The sequence below is a fragment of the Morone saxatilis genome, unplaced genomic scaffold (assembly GCF_004916995.1).
Source record: "Morone saxatilis isolate NCDOM2014 unplaced genomic scaffold, NCSU_SB_2.0 Contig15, whole genome shotgun sequence".
Lineage (NCBI taxonomy): Eukaryota > Metazoa > Chordata > Actinopteri > Moronidae > Morone > Morone saxatilis.
Genome location: NW_023339707.1, coordinates 10,592,462 through 10,613,038, shown reverse-complemented (window position 1 = coordinate 10,613,038; position 20,577 = coordinate 10,592,462). Strand labels below are relative to the sequence as shown.

Sequence of the window (20,577 nt, the reverse complement as noted above, 5' to 3'; positions counted from 1 at the left end):
AGCGAAATGTAAATGACTATTTCAAGTATTTTCTCTAATATATGAAAAACTATATATCCCAGAGTCGGCCACAAAAGTTAGTTTTATAAAAGTCACCTGCAGCTTATAAAAGGAAGATATTGAAGGTGATCCCATTTATTTTGAGTGTTAGGGCATGAATAAATGAATGAATGTTAATTGAAAGACGTTGAAAAGCTGTGACAGGACAAACGCCATTGTGTTTATGCTGTAAACAGCTCCTAGTCAACTATTGGATGAATGTGAGATATCATGAAGAAAGTATGGCCTATAATCCTTGTGTGATTACTAGAAACTATGCTGCTATTATTACTATTTGTTATTCTCATTTTAAGGAAAGAAATAAATGTACAGATTTATTCAATGAGATAAATAATAATAATATGTTTTATAATAATAATATAAAATAAAAATAATTGGTTTTCACAGATGCATTAAAAAATATATATCAGACAATATATCGATAGCCAAAGAGTTGAAATACACAAACTTCAGTTTTCTTAAGCAGGTATAATGTTGAGTTGTACATCATTTTGACTGTTTGCAGAATAATGAGAGAGTGAAGCCAAACAAGAAGAAAACCGAGACATCTGAGTTAAACATTATAGTCTTTATATTTTCTCATTATAGTATTTATATTCTCTATAATATTTTCATAATACTTTTATTTTATTAATCTTTATTGTATTTTTACACTTCTGTACTTTTTGCACAACATTTCCCCTGTGCTGCTGTGTCTCCCACGGGGGATCAATAGAGGAACATCTTACCTTATCTTATCTTGATAATCAATAAAGACGGGCAACAGCGCTGGGATAAGGAGCGAAGGGGAAGACATTTACATTCAATTCAAAGTAGTAGTAGTTGTAAAGTTGCAGGAAGTATATATCAGATAGAAATGAAAACACTAGGTCTAACAGGAGGAGGATCCAAGAGCACTGGCAGAAGATATTTGGTCAGTTTCCTAAAGAGAGCAGGACAAACCGGACACTGTTGGGGTGAACCATCACCACAAGATGGCAGTGTTGCAACACTAAGGATGCCAGCTGCCGTTAAACCCTCAGTAGAAGAAGAAACCAACTCGGCGGTTCCGTGTTCGAACCTGCTGAATACGAACTGTAGGCGAGCAGCGGTGTTCACATCTGTCAGTGTTAGGACACAAAGACAGAACACATTGTCCACATAAAGCCTACAATGACAGATAGGAAACCGTGTAAGGTGTGCAATTTCACACGACAGAAGTCTTATGGGTTGGTTGTTCCGTCCTTAGACGAGCTGAAAGCAAAAGGTGAGTTGTCAAAGACTGGCTTTAACCCGTGTCACTGTAGTTAACATGTTAAAAACCAACACTGCGTAACGTTATATACAAGAAGACACATTTCTGAGTCAAGTCTGACATTAAAAGTGGAACCCAGCCTTGTGTAGTCTCTTATTTTAGTTACCTGTATTTATCGGTGTGTTTCGTTGTATTGCCGTGTGTTTATCTGAACGTTAAAGGGTGCTGTGTGATGAGAAAGTGAAACACAAATGTTATCACACACAAAATGATCTTCAGCAGTCTGGTCGGGCCCTAGTGTTGCCGCCATTTGGGATTTTTCTGCACAATTGAAGCTCACTTATCTGTCATGATCACGGTCGAGCTGTGTAGCAACAGTTTCAACGTGTTCAGACTTGCAGGGACCAAACATGAAAAGTCAAGAACTCCTGCCTGTGCTGCTCATTCCTGGGATGATAGTCAGCACTGCAGGCGTTGGCCGGGTCGTGGCACTCTTCAGGGTGTGTGGCCATTGGAGGAGTGCTCACAGCTGGTGTATTAGATGATATTGAAAGATTTAGTCTATCTGTAGGGGTCTACTGTTTGATCTTGACAACCAAAGGCATTAGGCATTACTGAATTCTGTTAGTTAATAGCAGCAGGGGGGGGGGGGTTAGTTTGTGGTTGGCAGTTACGGATCTGCTCACCAGGAGGCTTCACGTGTTGAACTCAAAAATCACGTTAAAAAAATGCACTGAAACCCAAACCCACCTGAGGCAAATCCACCTGAATTATGTATTTATCCAGAGAAAAAATACACCTAATTTTAAAAGGCAAGCCTAAAGGGTTGGGGTGGGGTGGCAGAGGGATTACGCAGCGCAACCATTCAGCTGCAGCATACTGTGGGACAAATATGAACAGCTGTGATGGAAGAGGAGGTGACAGCTTAAATGGACTGACTTGTTTGAATTACAGAAGTCATTGGTATGTGCTTGAATCAGCTAAAGATCAGGTGGTGTGTGAGTTTCTATTACACATATATATTTAGATTATTTAAATTCTTAAATGTTTTGCTATGAGGTATGGCTATATAGTAAAAATGCTTTTAGTATTAAAATTGTGTGTGGGACTGTATATTCACATATGATCTGTAAAGTCTTTAATTTCTCTGTTCTTCCCACAGGATGCGAGTTTCTCGGCTTCAGCCCCAGTGACCCGGTCACAGTGGTCCTAGAGGATGATGGGACCATAGTAGAGGATCAGGCCTACTTTTTGTGTTTACCCGTAAACACTAAGTTCATGCTGTTGCATGAAAAAGAGACATGGTCTCCACTTCGCAGGAGTAAGCAAGTTTATTTCTGCCTGACATTTGTCTACAGTCTAGCTGTTCAGTGGAGTGGACTGATTCTTATAATTTAAAATGAACGGGCGGTTGAACAATGTGAACAAAAATAAGTCATTCCGATTTTTTTTTGATATTGCACATGGCCACATTGCAATATCAATATTATTTCAACTATAGGTGTTACGTTAAAGCCTTGTGTTTTGATACTTCTTTACTTGTTTTATTGTAGTGGATGGTGGCACGGCCTGGATGGCCAGAGATTCTATGTTGCTGGAGAGTGATGCTGTGGACGCCTCCACTGCTGAAGCACCCTGGTTCGACCTTGCTCAACAGCTGAAGCAGGACCTTGCCAGCATCATCCTCATGTCAGAGGCAGACTTACAGGTAGCAACATTGTTCCTTTATTCCACCAGCAGTTTTTGCTGTCATGCCTATCCCAGCATACACTGGTGAGAAAACAAGGCTGGTCATATTCTGTAGTTTTCTTATTTTTAACAAATCTCATGGAAACACACAAACTAATTATAACTTGATTCCTCTGACAATATTGTCTTATTCCTTTTTGCCATATACCTCCATTGTTGTCCTAAAATGATGAAAAACACATCAGTGAGTCACACTGTCGCACTGGGTGACATAGTCCCCCACTAAGATAAACATGGCAACTGTTGGTTATTATTGTCAAACTCGCATACACTGTCTGCAACTAATAATAGTCCCCAATAACTAGTTACTCCTGTTTGAGAAATGCAGAAGTGCCCAGCTGTTAGATAAACTGAAAAATGAAACTGTAGCTTTGTTACACATTTGAATATTTATGTCATCAGTAGGAACCTGGTCTGAGTGTCACAGACAACAGACAGGGTATGGAAATCTGAAAGTATTGACAGTCAGACTAACATTGGTGTTGGCCATATCATTTGCTGACCATAAGATTAAACATATTGTAACACCACCTTATCATTTAAAGCTAAAATATGGAACTTTTACCTTGTGGCAGAAAGCTCTGCTATACTTTTAGCTTTATTGTTCATTCCTTCCTTTTGTTAGATTATTTGTTGTTGCTGTGACTTCGAAGCACTATATAAGCCTACAGTAGTGGTCTCAAACGTGTAGTATATTATTGCTTAAAGTATCATTTGTGTCCCCTGCTGCTCCAGATGTTAGTGGATGCCCCGCGGCCTGAGCTAGCCCTTGCTCTGGGCTTCCAAGAGAAGAAGGCAGAGGATCTCCAGGAGACGCTGCAGAGGGTTTTGGACCGACGAGAGGAGGAGAGACAGTCCAAGGAGTTGCTCCAGCTCTACCTCAAAGCTGCGGACAAAGAAGACAGACAGCAGGAAGAGCCAAGCCAGGGAGGTACGGCTGTGTCATTATATGGTGGCTTTCATTTTTACAATTTGGTTAAACGGTTGGTAAAATGGTTATCCTAAATAAAGATCTAAGATATTTCATTCTTGGCTTACCCTCTCATAGTTTGGTTTCATAGTTTATATTGTGGCTTTCTGACACAATGTGAACTATGTGATAAGTTGCTACTTTTGGTTAGAAAGTCATTTTTGTCTGTGTATTTCAGCTGGGTTAAAGCATCTCTACAGAAACCGTAGAGTATTTTGCAGTAATACTAGCTCTTAAAGAAAATAAGCTGTAATTTTAGAGATATGGTCGCCTTTGGATCATTGCCTCTCCAAATCTATTACAGCGTCTTTTAAGGGAGCCAATAGTCTGTTGGATAGAAAGTCTCAAGCAGCCCTCAAGAGCCTGTTGATAACATAAAAATGCCTGTTATTTCTGATCATCTCTTTTCTTTTATTTGTTTTTAAGCTTTATTGTAATGCTTATGTGTTTTAGACTTAAAGTAGTTTATAATAATAATGTAAAATGTATTCTTATGTAGAATGTTTGCTGTAAACAAAATATGAGTCTATGAGTCTTTAATTGCCAGAGGTGCTCATATATATTCCTCTATCCTGAAACAATCCAAATGAAAAGTTGTGATCAATAAGCATACAACATCTAGGAAAATAATTAACATTATCCTTTGATAGTGTATCCCTGCAGGAAGGTAATAACCCAAAAACAGTTTGTTCTGTGGACACTTACTGATAAGAAGAGAGCTGTGCTTGTGCCTTTTGGTCACTAGGTGGAAGCATTGTTGCTGCTGAATAATCCCACCTCTTGTAGTGATTTATTATAACTATGCCCTTACGCAACAAACGACCCTGTAACAGAACCCATTTTAATGTGTCAGGGGCTGGAGACGTGGATGTGCCAGACGGGATGGAGGTGGACTCTGCATCTGGGTTCATGTCCAGGACACTGATGGTCCTGAAAGGCAAAACAAGCCCAGAGACCAGACTGTCCACTGAAGATCTGCAGGTAGTGCACTCACAATACTGATCCAGCCTTTCTTAAAACATCTGCAGATGAAAATACCCAAAATATGACCTTTATACATGTATACATACTGTATATAATCAGTTCTCTTAGAACCTCCTAAAAAAAGGAAACAGTAGATTCAGACAGACCTGAGCAACTGAGGTGCACTGACATGTCACAACATGTGGGGCCAGTATTTAACTGTCCTATACTTCATCATAGTCTTACACAGTTCTTTCTGACACAAGGCTTTTGCTGTAAGATACCCTATCAAGTCTAACAAGCAGCTGTAAAATTTATGATGCAGTTACGTAAAATTGCAAGTCCTGACACACGACTTCCATACTTTATTAGTGTCACTGTTCTGTTATATAATTCAGAGGCTATTTACTTTAGCTAGAATACAACTCTCATTTGCATAAACAAGGAGAGCAAAATATTGGAAACGCATTTCAATATAACTCAGTCCAGTTCACCAAGAGCACTAACTACAGCCTGAAGTCAACTCTTCCTCGACACAGTGGCAAGCTTCACAAATTGTAAAGTGTATTACGGGGCTGTCTGATTGGATTAGTTTGTACAAAAGTCTCCCATCTTCACATTTTCAGTGTTTGAAACGAAGCCTCTCCCATGCTGTTTTTTAGATGGTAGTGAGCAGAGGGGTGGAAGCTATGGAGCAGGTGCTGGGCTGGGACAGAACAAAGACGTCCGCACTGCTCCAGGCCTGCAAAGCCGAGCTGACCAAACGTCTCGAGCAGATTCAGGCCGTGCAGTCCATCAGGAGCAACACACTGGTGGACAGCAGCCAGCAGTCCAGTGAGAAGAGTGCGGAGCAGGGCGTAAAAACAGCAGCCCAAGGCAGCAACTAGACCGAGGCTTCACCTGAGCAGAGACTGATAAGAACTTACACTACCTGCCTCAGGGTCAGTGGAATGGGATTTATCCTGTGGTACTGATAATATCCATAATGTGGGAATTCATGAATGTTAATGATGTTGACGTTTGCATCACTTTGTCAAACTTGCTAACCACTTGAATGCTTCTGCACCGAGAGGAAGTCATTTGCACAAGTCATGTTTATCAAAGACAGGTTTGCATTAACCACTTGCATCAAATTTCTATTGGCTCCTTATTTTGATGAGTGCCATGCTGTGAAAATAATCACAGAAAAAAATATTCATGGGAAACTCAAAGCAATAGAGCCAGCTAGCTTAGCATAGCATAAATACAGGAAATTGTGGGAAACAGCTAACTCTGTCCGAAGGTAACACATTCTGCCCATCAGCACCTTGTAAGCTCACTTAACACCTTATATCTTGCTGTATTCTCCATTGGTTGCCTGGTAACCTCACTGTGATGACAAGAGTCTAGGAAGTGCTTGACCAAGAAATAGTCCTACACAAACCCCCCTCCAGTTAAACATAAAAGATATAGCATATTAACTAATGAGCTATAGGGGTGCTAGTAGGTGGATTCTGTGATCTTCAGACAAAGCCAGGCTTGCTGTTTCCAGTCTTTATGCTAAGCTATGCTGCTGGCTCCAGCTTGATATTTTAGTGCACAGATACGAGAGTGGAATCAATCTTCTCATTTAACTGTTATGTGTAATTATTGCTTATGGTTAAACTGTTACTGTTGAATCAGCTTCCCAGTATTGTTTGCATTCTTCTATCCATTTAAACACTGCCATGTAAGACAGAAGCTGTGCGCTCCATTCTATGTTATGTTATGATAAATAAGAAAATATATAGTTTGAACTAGCAACGGAAACCCTGTGGATCTCCAGCATATGGTGAGTGACAAAATATATGATTTTTTGTCTGTTTTACATTTTATATGTGCTATCACTGAAATTATATTTACATCCTAAATATAGGGGCTCTTTGCTCTTTTTGGAAGTTTAGAGTAGCAGTGTGTTCTTATCAGGTTGATCCTGCCCCTCATAACTTGTTGCTGCTTGTTCTCTTCCTCAGTGACTACTACAGAAAGTGTTCAAATATGATGTTCCCACTACAGTGCCATAGTTTTATAGTCCAACAGTAGACTCTTAATGTGAAGCAATTTATAAGTTGTGATGAAAACACCGAAATATAATAACAGGTTTCCCTATAATGAACATAAACATTTTTATAAATATACGCTTGCCTACATATGGCTTTTTTCTTTCCGTTTTTTTACCACAGTCTTCATGTATGTGCACCTTGGTGTGAAATGTCACCATTAACTGGTGTGTCACCATTTGGGGAATCTCTACATTGAAGGTGGAAGTACCATAGTATAAGGAACGCAGAAACTATCTTAACGCGTAACTTGTAGTGCACCAAATCACAGAGAAATGTTCTTTCTGAGATATATGCAAATGCTGACATGGACCAAATAGATTTGTGTAAAAGATGCGATTGCATGAGTAAATACATCTTTTTGAATGGGATACACAGATCATTATTCTAAAAATGAAAAGTCTGACCATTTAAGATGTACATCACTTCATACATGCAAGCCTCATTGAGCACATTGTGGATGACCTTATGGGTAAGAATGACATCGCTTCATCCTTGAGTTACGTAGAACCAATATTTCTGGATGAGAGCTCATTTAAGAAAATCTATTTTATACTATTATTATAGTTATGTATCAGTCTGGTGACTGTGTGATGTAAGACAGTGTGTACAATGTATGCAGGTCTCTGTGACTCATAGGTCATGTGGAAGATAGCCTTTGTCATGCCTGTCATCTCATCCTCGGTCTCTTGAACAAGTGACAAATGATGGTTGATTTGAATTTGCAGAAGGTTCATCTTTTTGTGTTGTGGTGAGATTGAGTTGTCACTACTGGCTTGTACTTTTAGTATTAGATACAGGGAAAGTGGGGCAAGATCTATTTACTCAGTGTTTTGTGTATGTTCTGAAATGAGGTTGACTCTCAGCACATTGCGAGGTTTCACCAAAAGTAACCTCTCACTATTCTTCTTTTAAACCCCTGTAAGAATTATCTTGTGAGTTCCCTAACACATTTGCATTTTGTATTTAATTTAATCGTGTACCTCAAATGTTACAAAAGGAAGTTGTATGTGACTGTAAAGTATGTGATTTAAGGTGCCTTTTATAAACACGTTGGTACGAGGAATTTTCTAAAATAAACCAGCCCTCAAACTTTTGACAGAGCTGTTGCGGCACCTTTTTTATTGCTGTATATTATATGCATGTAAAATTATGCACTGACAAATATCACATTCTGTATTATTGAGACTCCACTTCCTCTTAAGACTTAATCAAAAGCCAAGCATTGTGTAGTGAGACAGAACTTTAGTTTTGGTTGTGAAAATAAAATGTAAATACCCTAAAGTACTGATTAACAAGTGCTTTTCCATAGTCAGAAATAACAGACAAATATTTTTAACACAGTGAGCCTCCTTTTATATCTATCTCTTCACATACAGCAGGTTCAAGCTAGAGATGCAAGGTTGTCAACAAAATAGTGATGGGCATATTAGCTGTAAGCCTATTGGCTTCATGCTGCCGCCAGATATTTTCCAACTGTTGGTTAATGGGTTTCATAGTGTGCGTAATTCCTGTGGAATTGGCTCCAACTAGGCTGAACAGTTAGAAGTGAGTGGGCAACGGGAGCAGTCGATTGTGCTTTCATGTGTCACACTGTCTTGGTGGATTAGATTATGAGTTAACAGTGCTCAGGCAACAACTGCAGGTTTGCTCTATAAGCACTCAGTTGCCCTGAGGACTGTCTGGGCTTTTCATGGTGGAAACAAATCTTATCCCATATGGTCAGATGACTTTCAGAGAACACATATCCACCCAAGACCTTACGATGCTGTTGGTTTGCAAATGCCGAGGTGATGTATGGGTCAGTACGTACGTTGCCTTGGTAAGTTGTGGTGGCCTTCAAAGTACAACATATGTAGTACAGTTCAGTCAAAGTTAATGAGGTTTTAAAAAAGTCACAAGTTCATAGAAAAGTGGCGTTTGCTTAATTGTAAGAGACAAGAAAAAAAACTGAAACAGTACAAGTAAATCAACACAAGTGCTTTTCTTTCTCACATCCACACAGACAGGCGTGCTCTTTTGCCCCACTTGTGGGGCACAGATGGAGAAAACGTTAGGTAGTGAATGCAAAAGTGTCAAATGAGAGGCAATTTCATGGGACTGAAGAACCCTATAATGACTGTTTTGATAGAGGAGTAGAGCTAGGATTGCTGAGAACAAGCTGCATAATGTATGAAGGTTAAACGTCTAGCATTCACTGCTTCTTAGACCAGACTGACTGACTGGAATACTACACAGAATTAATTTATTATTTCTGCCTGAGCATTAAAATGTGTTTCTGTCTTTAGCTAGAAAAGAGCAGATTGGTTTTCATTCAGCTACAGTAGTTTGAGGAATACTTTATTTTCTTTGATTAAAATGCTTTTCACATATGGCTAGTTGCATTTTATGGTAACATTTACAGTATTTTAATTAACTTTTTTTTCTAAACTAGTAAGTCAAACTGTCTTTTGAGTCATTTGCACAATTAACAAAACAATAAAACAAAATACAAAAGTGATTAAAAGAGGATTGTGCTGGTGAGATTATAGCAGTATCTAGAAATTGACAGACAATGAAGGATTAGAAATTTGTCGTGATCAAACAATATCTAAGCTTAATCACAAAAATGATCGTTGTGTTAAGTTGCCACTTAAAAGGTACTGTGTAAACTACACATACAATGTTAATGTCAACAAGCTATTAGTCTTTAGTTAGAATGAGGGATTCAGCCTTGTTACTGATGTACTTGATCTTCCATCCTTTGTTTTTCCCACTAGCGTCAGATCTGAAGGCAAGATGGACTTGGTAACTTCCTGTGTCAATGCGACCTGGTGGCACTGGTCCACAGAAGGGTCCATACTCTTGTCCAGCTGTTGAAATCTTGTAAAAGAGGGACATCAATTAAAAAAACAGAGAAGTTGATTTATTAAATGCCTGAATGATTTATGTACGGCCAAACTTAAATATGCAGGAAACAGCATGTCCATACAGTATATCACCAAAGGACGACAAGTCCATAATAAACTGCCTCCACAAGCATGAGGACGAATACATTGCTTATTCATCTCCCTGTGTGTTACGTTCTGAAGTCACATGACTAACCTTCAACATATCGTACGGACAGGGGACGTCTGGATGTCCCTCTATGTCAAAGGGTTCCAGGAAGTCCAGGATTATTCTGTAGCCCTCTGGCAGACGGATGGTGTGGTCACACTGAGTCATGGGTGGGTAGGGACTCGGGTAGCCCGGACTGGTCAGAAACCCAGACAGCGAGGTCAACACCTGGCTGCTGCATGGCACTGTAGGGAATATTCACACTCATTTAGATCCCACTTAAACACAGCAGGCTTGTTTTAGATATTTTGTCCACTCCTTAGTGTTCAAAACGCTTGTATATTAGTTTGAATACTGATGAACAAGTCCAATGTTCTATCTGTAGGCCTGCTTTATGAATCATAAAGCACTGACTATAAAAAAGTTTTTTGATGAGAAGAAAAATAATGTTTTCACATCAATTGAGACATTTTCTGGCACCATAAATGATGGGATTAATTTAGGTTTGCGTTATTGCCCCGGCAAGTGTTCAGATGTTGTTACGGAGAAAAACAAATGAGTATCGCAAAGAGGCTGAGTTGCTGTAATTCATATAATTAGTGCAATCTGTAGGCAGATAATCATTTTTGCCTATTCATTGCATGATTTGTTTTGTCACCCTTTTTCCGCTGGCAAAGAAAAATAATTTAAGGCACATCAACTGGTAATTGTGATTAATTACCTCATGCCAGTACACTATTAGTGCTGCACACAGGTATCAATTTTTAATGCCATTTTGAAGTTGCTTTTCCCTAAGGAATCGACAGTAATTAACCTAGCCTTACACCAGCTGGCAGAGATCAACTACTTTATGCATCAGTATGCACAGGCCAGCTATGATGTCTAGAACAATATCAACCGTGTGCCCTGTGTGAAATGTCAGAAAATAGTTTTCTGATGATTTGTTCTGCACTACTGTGAAATATGGAGAACAGTTTGAAACACAGGTGGCCCTTTCTTCCTATACGTATGTGTAGTCGCACTTTTACAGCCCAGCAATTTTATCTCATTTTCATCGAGCAAAGTCTGAAATTAACAGCATTTCTGATTTTCAATTGTCCAATATCATATGGACAAATTGTGCCAACTGAAAGGTTTGTCCGTTATTGGATTATATCATGAACAAATGCTGTGGAATTCAAACGTGTTAAAGCCAACTGCATTAAACAGAAGTCAATGGGCACTAATGGAAATTACTTTGCTTTATTGCCATCGATATCTGCTGTGTCTGGTAGTGGGGAGCTGAGCAGCAGCGTATTTAGCTTGAGAAACACCATATACCGTATTTACGCAGATCAATATACAGTCAAACGCTGTGTGCCAAGCTCTTAGCACTGCACCTCACTACACAGCTTTTGACTCACTTTGACAGAGCTCAGATGAACATGCCTCTTGAGCTTTAGTCTGCGTGGCTCTTACTTGTGCAGGATCTTTTGTTGTCATGGAGAAGGTATCCTTGTCTGCACGTGCAGTAATATCCACCGATGTAATTGTGGCAAAAATGATCACACACTCTCTCCCCATCTATCTTGGATAGGCACTCGTTGATGTCTGTTGGAGAGTGTTAGAGAGAAAAACACTGAAATACAACACAGTAAGTGTGTATTTTTCTGTACATCATCACAACATTCTTTAAATGGGGAAAGCGTCTTATATGAATGTCTTGTAAATCCTCAATGTGCCTCAAGTCAAATCAAATAATGTATGATATTTTTTTTCACTTTGTATCTTTCTTGGGTGTGTATATCACCACTGCTTTTACAAGTTAAGCAGACACTAAATTAGTCTCGTTTGTCTTAACTCTAGATCACACAATAATGAAAAAACAAAATGATGACAAGTCGTTGCCAGCTTAAATAAAGCTGGCTCCAAGCTGTGATCGTTACATCCAATTAAAACAGGAATTTAAATTGGAAAAGTATTAATTGCATGAAAACAGAAATTGCAGACAGTCTTTTTTTTTAAATTTAGGAGTCATTAAAAGAAATAAAAACTTGAATTATAATAAATTTAGGAGTCATCAACAGTTCCCAGAATCTGGGAGATAAAAGAAAGGGTCTGACTGTGATGAGTCACACATTTTGTCCGAATGTAAGGACACAAGGGCAGTGAGACATAGGAACTACCAATTACACTTCAAATCTAAGTTTAAATAACTTATATAAGCTGACACTTATATGTAAATTAAGAGCCTTCTAGTAACGTTACACTTCATTCCAATGTGTGCCTTTATTATGTCACTGTATTTATGTAGTTTAGAGTATTTCTGGGTATACCTGCAATCATATAATCCTGCTATTATTTCTCTAGCAATTCCATTACACATTGCTTGGTGTAATTACGCTGCCAAAAATATATCTGCCTTCTGGCAACAAATGTCACTATTTTGTATCACCTTCTGAGGTGTAAAATGCTTGGAAGCCTGTGAATCGGCCCTCGTTAGAGTAGTCACTCCTAAAGACCACTGACATGAGGTTCCCGGCTGACAGGATGACGGTGTTCCTCGGGGTGCTTTCATAGTTCTTCTCTTCCTCACCGCAGAACCGCAAGGTCTCATTCCCCTCTGCCAAAACCTGGTGTGACAAGGTCAGAGGACTTTGAGTGAGCAAGCTACAAACTCCAGTGCAGATAATGGGAGTTGGAGTTTCTCCAGCCTGTACCTGAATGTAGTCATATTCACACTGGTTTGAGGGTTCCATGCTGAAGTGGCTGAAGTAGAGTTTGACCCTGTGGCCGTCTGGGACTGTGATGTTCCACACTATGTGCTGGTTATCAGGGTATGGCTGAGGGAAGTTGGGGGAGGTGAAGCTGCCATATAACCCTGTCATTTCCACACTCAGCGAGACATGGAGGAGGGAAAATAAGACAAATACAGAGCACCCACTGGGCAAAATTAGGTGTGATGACAGTAGTTCCAAGGATTATTTTGCACAAATAAATGCTAACTGACACTCACCCGGTCATGTTGGTTTAACAGTCCCCAGATATTTTGCCTGTTTTGGAACAGTGATCTGAGGGTAAATGAACCCGACTGGCTGACATTTAGGTAAACAAAGTGACACAGCCACATGATCAGTTTGTCATCGTTCCCCACCTCCCTCGGTCACAGAAATCTATCAAAGTCATAAATGTCAGAATAATTCATATTCATTCTGTCAAATTAATTTTCTTTTTGCTTTATTATCATCATCTTTTACCAGTGGTAATTGATAGTTTACATGAAGATGACACTAACTACTATTTCTTTTAAATCAATTGCATTCACTAAACACAGGAAGGAAGACATGTGGTTGTCCACATCATCAAACTAGATTTGAAAAAAAGAAAACTGTTTTCTGAGGTTTTTGTCACATTTGATTGGTAAAATATTTTAATTTTATTTCAAAAAAATAATCTAAACATAAATATATTTATAAAAATGTAATCATCACCTGTATCGCACTGTAAAACTTGTTTTGACAGTGATGCTGATCACACCAGGCCTGCTACATTATTTCAGATCCTGCTGTCATGATTTCTGAGCAGCAAAGCTGTTAAAAGCCTAAAAAAAATAAACATACCCGCAAAATTTACGAGCCAGGGCCTTTTGTTTGCACCTTAACAAAAGGGACCAGGGTAGAGGTTATCCACCAATTATGGTTTGATCCCTGGCCCCTCCTGTCCACGTGTTGAAGTATCCTTGGGCAAGACACTTAACCCCAAATTGCATGGCAGCTCTGTTGCCATCGCTGTGTGTGTGACTGAGAGACAAATTGTCAACCGCTTTGTAAGGTAGAAAAACGCTATGTAAGTGCAGTCAATTTACCATAATTACTGTATCAGGGACAAAAACAGTCAGTGATATGTCAACAGTTTCCTGGTGAATGAAACCAGATTGCATCATGCTGTTTTGGTTGTTTTTTTTTACACATCTGCACTGTGCCAAATGCTTTAGGGTCAAACTTGATTACAAATGCTTTTGTAATGAGGGAATTGCAGAGTAGTCATGCTTTCTGTTTTGATGGAACATAGATATTGAAGTTATTCATACATGATGGGGCCTTTTCAACCAGCAACAGTATGATAAGTAAGCTTGTAATAACCAACCCCTATTTTCCCTAACACTAAAGCACTAATGGCTAGTATTTGATGTGAATTACAATAATTATCGACATAAACATCAATGTTAATTTCCCTTTTAAACGACCTCTCTGATGGTACTCTTTTTAAATGGTGCCATAACCTTGTCCTTTTCGTCTGATTGTGAGCTGGTGGGATGTTGAGCCACAGTACTGATGGCAGATGTTCTCCTCTTGGATATCGTCCAGGTGCCACTCAGGGCTTTGATGTGCCACTATGATGCATCAACAGAAATGACACCCCCCGACACTAAACAAAAGCCTCCTTGGAAAATGTAACTTCATCATTAAAAAAAACTACTAATAATGACTGTGGTTCTCTGTGAGTCATTCAGACTGAAGGGTCTCATTTCCGATGCCTCTGGGAGTGTAAATTAATTTCAAGCTTCTGGGCCTTTATTTCCAGAGCACTCAGTGGGATCTTCCAGGTGAAAATAGTGAAAGATTTTCCGTCTAGGTTTAACCTTTAAGGAGCTGAATCACCCCTTATAACACTACAAACTTTCTGACAGACTTCTTCTTGGCCTCAAGTGCATTTTGCTCATTTGATTTAAAGATATCTCCCCCAGTTTTACTCTTTGGCACAGACTTCTTTAAACTCTTGCATGAAAGAATATGTGCTGTTTTACAAAGGGAATGACAGACTGTTCTAAACTTTTGGCCATGTCCTTCATGACACTGTACCTGCAGACTTGAAAATTGTAAGGGGTCAGTGCCCTTTGGGTTGAAACCTGCTCCTTACATATTTTACCTACTAATTTATGCAAGGACATTATTCGGTTAAGAACATAACTGCCTCCAGGGGCCGCTAGTGGATTTTTTAGACTTTGAGGTGTTTTCTTTTGTTTTAAGGGGAAATGTAATACCCCTTACGTACAAAACAATGCTTGCAAGTTGTATTTTATTGGGTACATTTTAAATAACACTAACATAAAATATTATTTGTTATTTAAATATTGTTTAAGTACACAACAAAATAAATCCCCACCCAGCCCACAACCACCCTCCCTGACATCCTCTAATGGTTACAAAAAAAGAGTAAGTTAAACATACAGACAAACATTATACAGCACACCACTGCAGGGTTGCTTTTATTTTAACCAACTTTAAATGAAACAGTACATCTTTCATCTGACACGACAAGGAAGTCTAGACTCTTTTGAAGTGCTGTGAACGTAATCACATTAAAAAGTTATTTTTAGTACAGTTAAACTACAAAACACTTTAAATTCACTGTCCTTGCTGTTAAGTTCAAATAAGTTCAAGGGAATGGGAGACTAGAGTTGTATGTGATAATACAAACTGTATTGATAATGATTCAAGTATTTAGTATTTATTCACATAATTACATACAACTACATACAACTGAGCCCTCTCTGATGTGTCACAAAAGACATGAATGTGTCTGTTGTTGTCCATGTTTGGGCTCACATAGTATTGTGTCAGTGATATTTTCTAGAGGTCAGGTAACTCTGATTTTTAGGTCCAAGCTCTTCAGGGAGCCTTGAAGCATCGCAATCTCTTTTCCTGTCCCACAGAAGTTCTGACTGGCTAGTCATAATCCTCTTTTGTAGCTTCACTACATATGCATTGCAAACCCTCCCAGACCTCACAATTAATGACTGCCTGGGTGCTAGAACTGGAGCCTCGATGTGACTCAGTGGTACCTCATTAAGTTTCGAGTGTTCATTCATGGCTGGCTGCTGCACACACTGCTTACAAGGGAGGACTAATGACGCAGCTTGCACCTTGATTCTAGGTCTGTCGTCTTTTTCTTCCCCCATCCTAACCCTCTGTAGTGTGCAGTTTTGGGACTGGAACCTGTGTTGGGTTTGACCTCAGCTCTGTCAGTGCTGAAACCATCTGCTGCTCATTAGCCTTACTTACCATGATTTGCTCTATTTTATTTGTTCCCTTTGTCTGAATGCCTTAAGGACTGTAGGGAACTGATCTGCTGTACGACACAGTTCCATAATCTCGCTTTTCATCTCATTATTTCTCCTTTATAAGTTGAATAGTGACTGGTATGTGCACTGAAGGGTTCTTATCATCTGATTTACTATAGCTTCACGATGCGGAGTGTATGATCATTGCCCCTCACTAAGTATATAGTCTTCTAAATAACTAGGTCTATGGTTAATGCGTCTTTGATGAACTGTAGGTTCCTCTGCAGGCTCATGCTGATTCCTAGAAAGCATCTTCACTGTGGCGGTCTCCAATATCGGGCCTGAAGGTTCAGTTAAAAGAAAGTCTTAGGAGCTGACTCCCTATAACCTTTCAATTTTTTAGTTATTACAGAGTTATAGTTATTGTTATAGCCATGTTGTTTTCCAGGATATTAACTGAATACTGGTGCCACACCAATAAACACACTCCACTTGTCCACCAGTGTATGGTTCTATATAAAAGAACAGATAAGCAGAGCTATAAAGCATATTCAGGCTAAAGTAAATAAACCCTAATAATAATCAAATCTCCATATTTACACAATGGCTATAGATAAACATACTCAGTAGAAAATGTGTTGACAACTTAAAAATTTCACTTCAAAATATATGACAGCTTCTATCACGTTTGCAGCAGTTAATATAGGAAATAAAAACTATGAAATAAAACATTTAATAAATCCAGCATTTGTTATTGTTCTAATTTAAACTACCCTAATAAAGTGGGAAGGACTGCATACTGAATATTGTTAGTCTTCCAAAAACAGATAATATAACATACCATTAATAATAAAAAGGTTTGCCGCTGATAAATAGCCTTCTATAAAAGCATGCAAAAGATTTGATGTCATAACCTGAATCCTTATTTAGAGGTATGATGGATCATAAGTGGGCCATAAATCCTATTTTCTAATCACAACATTATTTATTTTAGACAATTTGGTGATCACTATTACCCAAAAAATAGTTTGTCACAGAAAAACTGTTAATGAAAAATGCATTGAAAGAACTCACAGTAAATGTTTTAAAGTAGAATTTCTGAAAACAGTGTTATAGGTTTGCCTTTACCGACGGTAACTCTGCTTTCTAAATGTCACTGCAGTGATTGGCACTGAAACGCCATAGCTAGTAATTAGAAATTGTAAGACAGCCGATCCTTCATAATGTACTGCTTCTTTGCTTTATTGACTGGATACAAAACATTTGTTTGGTTGCTAAAGGACTGTTACTGCACTCCCTGCTCTAAAATAGAAAAACCATATCCTCCTAAAATGCCTACAGCTACTCACAACAGCACCTTTTTTATTGCATGCTCTTTGTCGCCGCTCAGTTTTCTAACCTTTTCACACCCTAAGGTCATATCTTTCACACCATTAGGTCATTACCTTAAGGCGCAAAAAACCTTTCCTTTGATTGCTGCTTGCTGTTGACTGGAGGCAGTATTCATATAGTATCAGATTTGTGTCAATATGATCAAACAAAGCTTCTTAAATGTCAAACAAAAATAAGAATTTGACAGAGAATAAAACTCACTGTAGCAAAAAAAAGATGCCATCTCAACAGTAAAACCTATAACTTGCGGACAAATTATTTGTGTAATCGTGAAACTATTGGTCTTTTACTTTTATAATATGTCTTTTTGTTTGCAGCTCCTGCAGCTTCTTTCTCACGGATCAGACTTTTGCCCTTATTGTCGGCTCTGTGGTACTACACAACAGCTCTCTCAATAATTTACACAATTACACAAATAATTTGTTTGCGAGCTATGTTTTACTTTTGAAATGACTTTGCTTCAGTAAGTTTTATTCTCTCTCAAATTCTTATTTTCCTTTGATATTCAATAGGTTTTGTTTGATTATACTGACACATACTTCGATATACTTCCATTATACAGATGAAACAACAGGGACAAAAGCATAATTAACACAAAAAGCACAATTAGGTCTAAATGCTGAGTAGCAGTGAAATGTTTGAGGTGCTTGAAGCAAAACTACAAGCAAGGAATAAAACTACACACTATATCTAAGTAAAATAAAAGGAATCAAATATAAGAATAGAATAATAATATTCCTGTAATATTGTGCAGTTCAGTTCTACCTTCTGAATTTGAACAAGCCTCTCTTTAGGCCGAACAGCAGAGAGAAGTGATGATGTCATCTGTAGACAAAACCTAGAGCTGCTCTTTAGACTGTGAATAATGGAACATTGACAGCATGGTGATTTAAATGGGATGTGAAGACGTTTTCTGATTTGCAGCTGAAAGGCCTTCATTCAAATAAAACTAACAGACCTGTTCACTGTGAAAAAACGGACTACAAAAATCATCACCTGATAATCAAGTAAGAGGGTGTTTTGTAGATATCTGCTTTTCTATCCGAAATCAATGGATTAATGGAAAGTGATTTTTTGCAGAACTGGAATGCATTAAGAGAGCCTTTGTTTGTTAGTTTTAACCTCATCAGATAAAACTGATGCAACATCGAGGAGTTTGCATTTGCACCTGCAATAGAAAGAATCTGAATATGAAAAGCTTCATGTAGATGTAGATTATGGGATTTAAAGGACCAGCGGGTAGGATTTAGTGATATCAAGTATTGAAATTACAGATTGCGACCAAGTAAATACTGCTCGCCTTGTATGAGAAGCTACACTGGCAGCCAAACATAAAACAGGCCCTATCTGGGCTACTGCAGAAACATGGCAGGTTTAACATGGTGGAGAAGAGGACCCTTCTAAGGTAACAACAGTTCTTATTTTTAGATGATAATACACTAATGAAAACATACTTTAGAATATTATATTCAATTCCTGCAAGTAGATCCTCTTAAATGTTACACACTGGCCCTTTCAATTAATTAACTCTGAATCATCAAAGCACAAACACAATATAAATTCATTATTCATTATACATATGAATTTAAGTATTGAACATGTGCGTCACCAATAAAGCATATTTGCAAGACGTTAACTAAACTCAGTGGTATGTTTGTGCATGTACCATAGATAATGTGGACACACACGCGGAGCTAAGCATGCACACAAAACGTGCAGCAAAAAAAAAAGCACAGGCCGCATGATCAAATCCTGAATGTCCATGTGCGCAAGACAGGCGCTGTGCTCGCAGAAGTGTTTCACCCGCTTGCTGTACCATGCGGTAATGAAGTGCTTCCTTATAGGAAGTCAGCCAGTCATTAAATAAAGAATAGGCCACCTGAGATCAATCGAAAAGTCGAAAGGAGAGTGGCTGTTTGTATCCGTAGAGTCAACAAAAGGCAGTGATGGAGATGCAGGGAGGGAGAGCATCAAATCAGTGTCATATCAGATTTCTGGAAGGAGGCAAAAAGGAGAATTTAATTTTTTCCCCCTCATTTTGCACATCTCTGCTGTATCTCTCCAAACAGCTTGTACTAACAAATTATACTCCCAGACATGCTCGCACACATTGTGAGTGCATTTACCCTAACTGTGACATCCCTCTGCCATCTTCATCCTCACTCTCATCCTCTTTCTCCTTTCCATTTTCCGCTGCAATCACAGTAGTCTCAACCACCCACATGCTGTAAACTGCAATTAAGGACTTGAATAGGTGGGGATGTGTCACTTGAGCTGAACACAGACGAACAATGTAGAGTTAATCCACTGTAATTTGCTCGTCCACTGTAGTTTTGCAGAAACGTTAGAGTTTAGGCTTCCACAGCACGCTACCTGCTGCACGGTTTAAAAGCACCACTCATTCACTCATTTGTCAGTGTCTGGTATCATGCCAGTTAGATCCACAACTGCAAGTGCAGAAATGTAAAATGTTATAGCAGGAACATCAACATTTAATTCACAAAACAGTTTCGAATATTGTTGCCTCTGGCCCTTCTGAGGACTCACTCTGTTGTTGCATCGACTTGAGGCTGGAGGCCAGATGTTCATGAGCCAAAAGGAACAGAATTGATTGAATGCCGTCAATATATATTAACATTTTTCTTTGTTCTGTGGGGAGCAGCAGGTTTCATTCCATTAACATCGCCATTGTTCTTGCTCATTGTGCGTGGGCGCAGAGAATACATTACATTGCATAAAACAAAAATACACCTGGAAATGTCTCGGTGATTTCTTGCTAAAGACTCACTTCAATTTACTGCATGTTTATTTCTTTCTTGGCAATAAAGAGCTTTCTTTAGGTATGGTTTAAGAGATTTTTATAAAAAAGCTTTTTATTCTCTTAAAGCAGCAGCTTGGTGCGTTTGTATCTGTATGTAATCTTTGTACAATTACAGTTCTTCTCTGCATCGTGCTTGTTTAAAATTGCGACTTTAAGAATGTGAACATGCAAATGAATGCAAAGAATAAATGCTATCGGTGCTGTGCTGTCATTGAGGTGGACAGACATAAT

The 20,577-nt window shown here is 38.7% G+C and overlaps 2 protein-coding genes across 2 annotated transcripts; one reads left to right on the top strand and one right to left on the bottom strand.

The window, feature by feature from the left end:
* Nucleotides 1–1,093: 1,093 nt before the first annotated feature.
* On the top strand, nucleotides 1,094–9,761 carry dffa (DNA fragmentation factor, alpha polypeptide). Its single transcript, XM_035657351.1, has 6 exons — nucleotides 1,094–1,306; nucleotides 2,457–2,615; nucleotides 2,848–3,002; nucleotides 3,779–3,974; nucleotides 4,867–4,994; nucleotides 5,639–9,761. Exons 1-6 carry the CDS (start codon nucleotides 1,213–1,215, stop codon nucleotides 5,861–5,863), a joined length of 957 nt encoding a protein of 318 aa, XP_035513244.1. The 5' UTR covers nucleotides 1,094–1,212; the 3' UTR covers nucleotides 5,864–9,761.
* On the bottom strand, nucleotides 9,672–19,749 carry masp2 (mannan-binding lectin serine peptidase 2). Its single transcript, XM_035655830.1, has 6 exons — nucleotides 19,652–19,749; nucleotides 12,790–13,012; nucleotides 12,525–12,702; nucleotides 11,549–11,680; nucleotides 10,139–10,335; nucleotides 9,672–9,916 (listed from the first exon to the last, which is right to left on the bottom strand). The coding sequence occupies exons 1-6, from the start codon at nucleotides 19,747–19,749 to the stop codon at nucleotides 9,737–9,739; spliced, it is 1,008 nt and encodes a 335-aa protein (XP_035511723.1). The 3' UTR covers nucleotides 9,672–9,736.
* Between the last annotated feature and the right edge of the window lie 828 nt (nucleotides 19,750–20,577).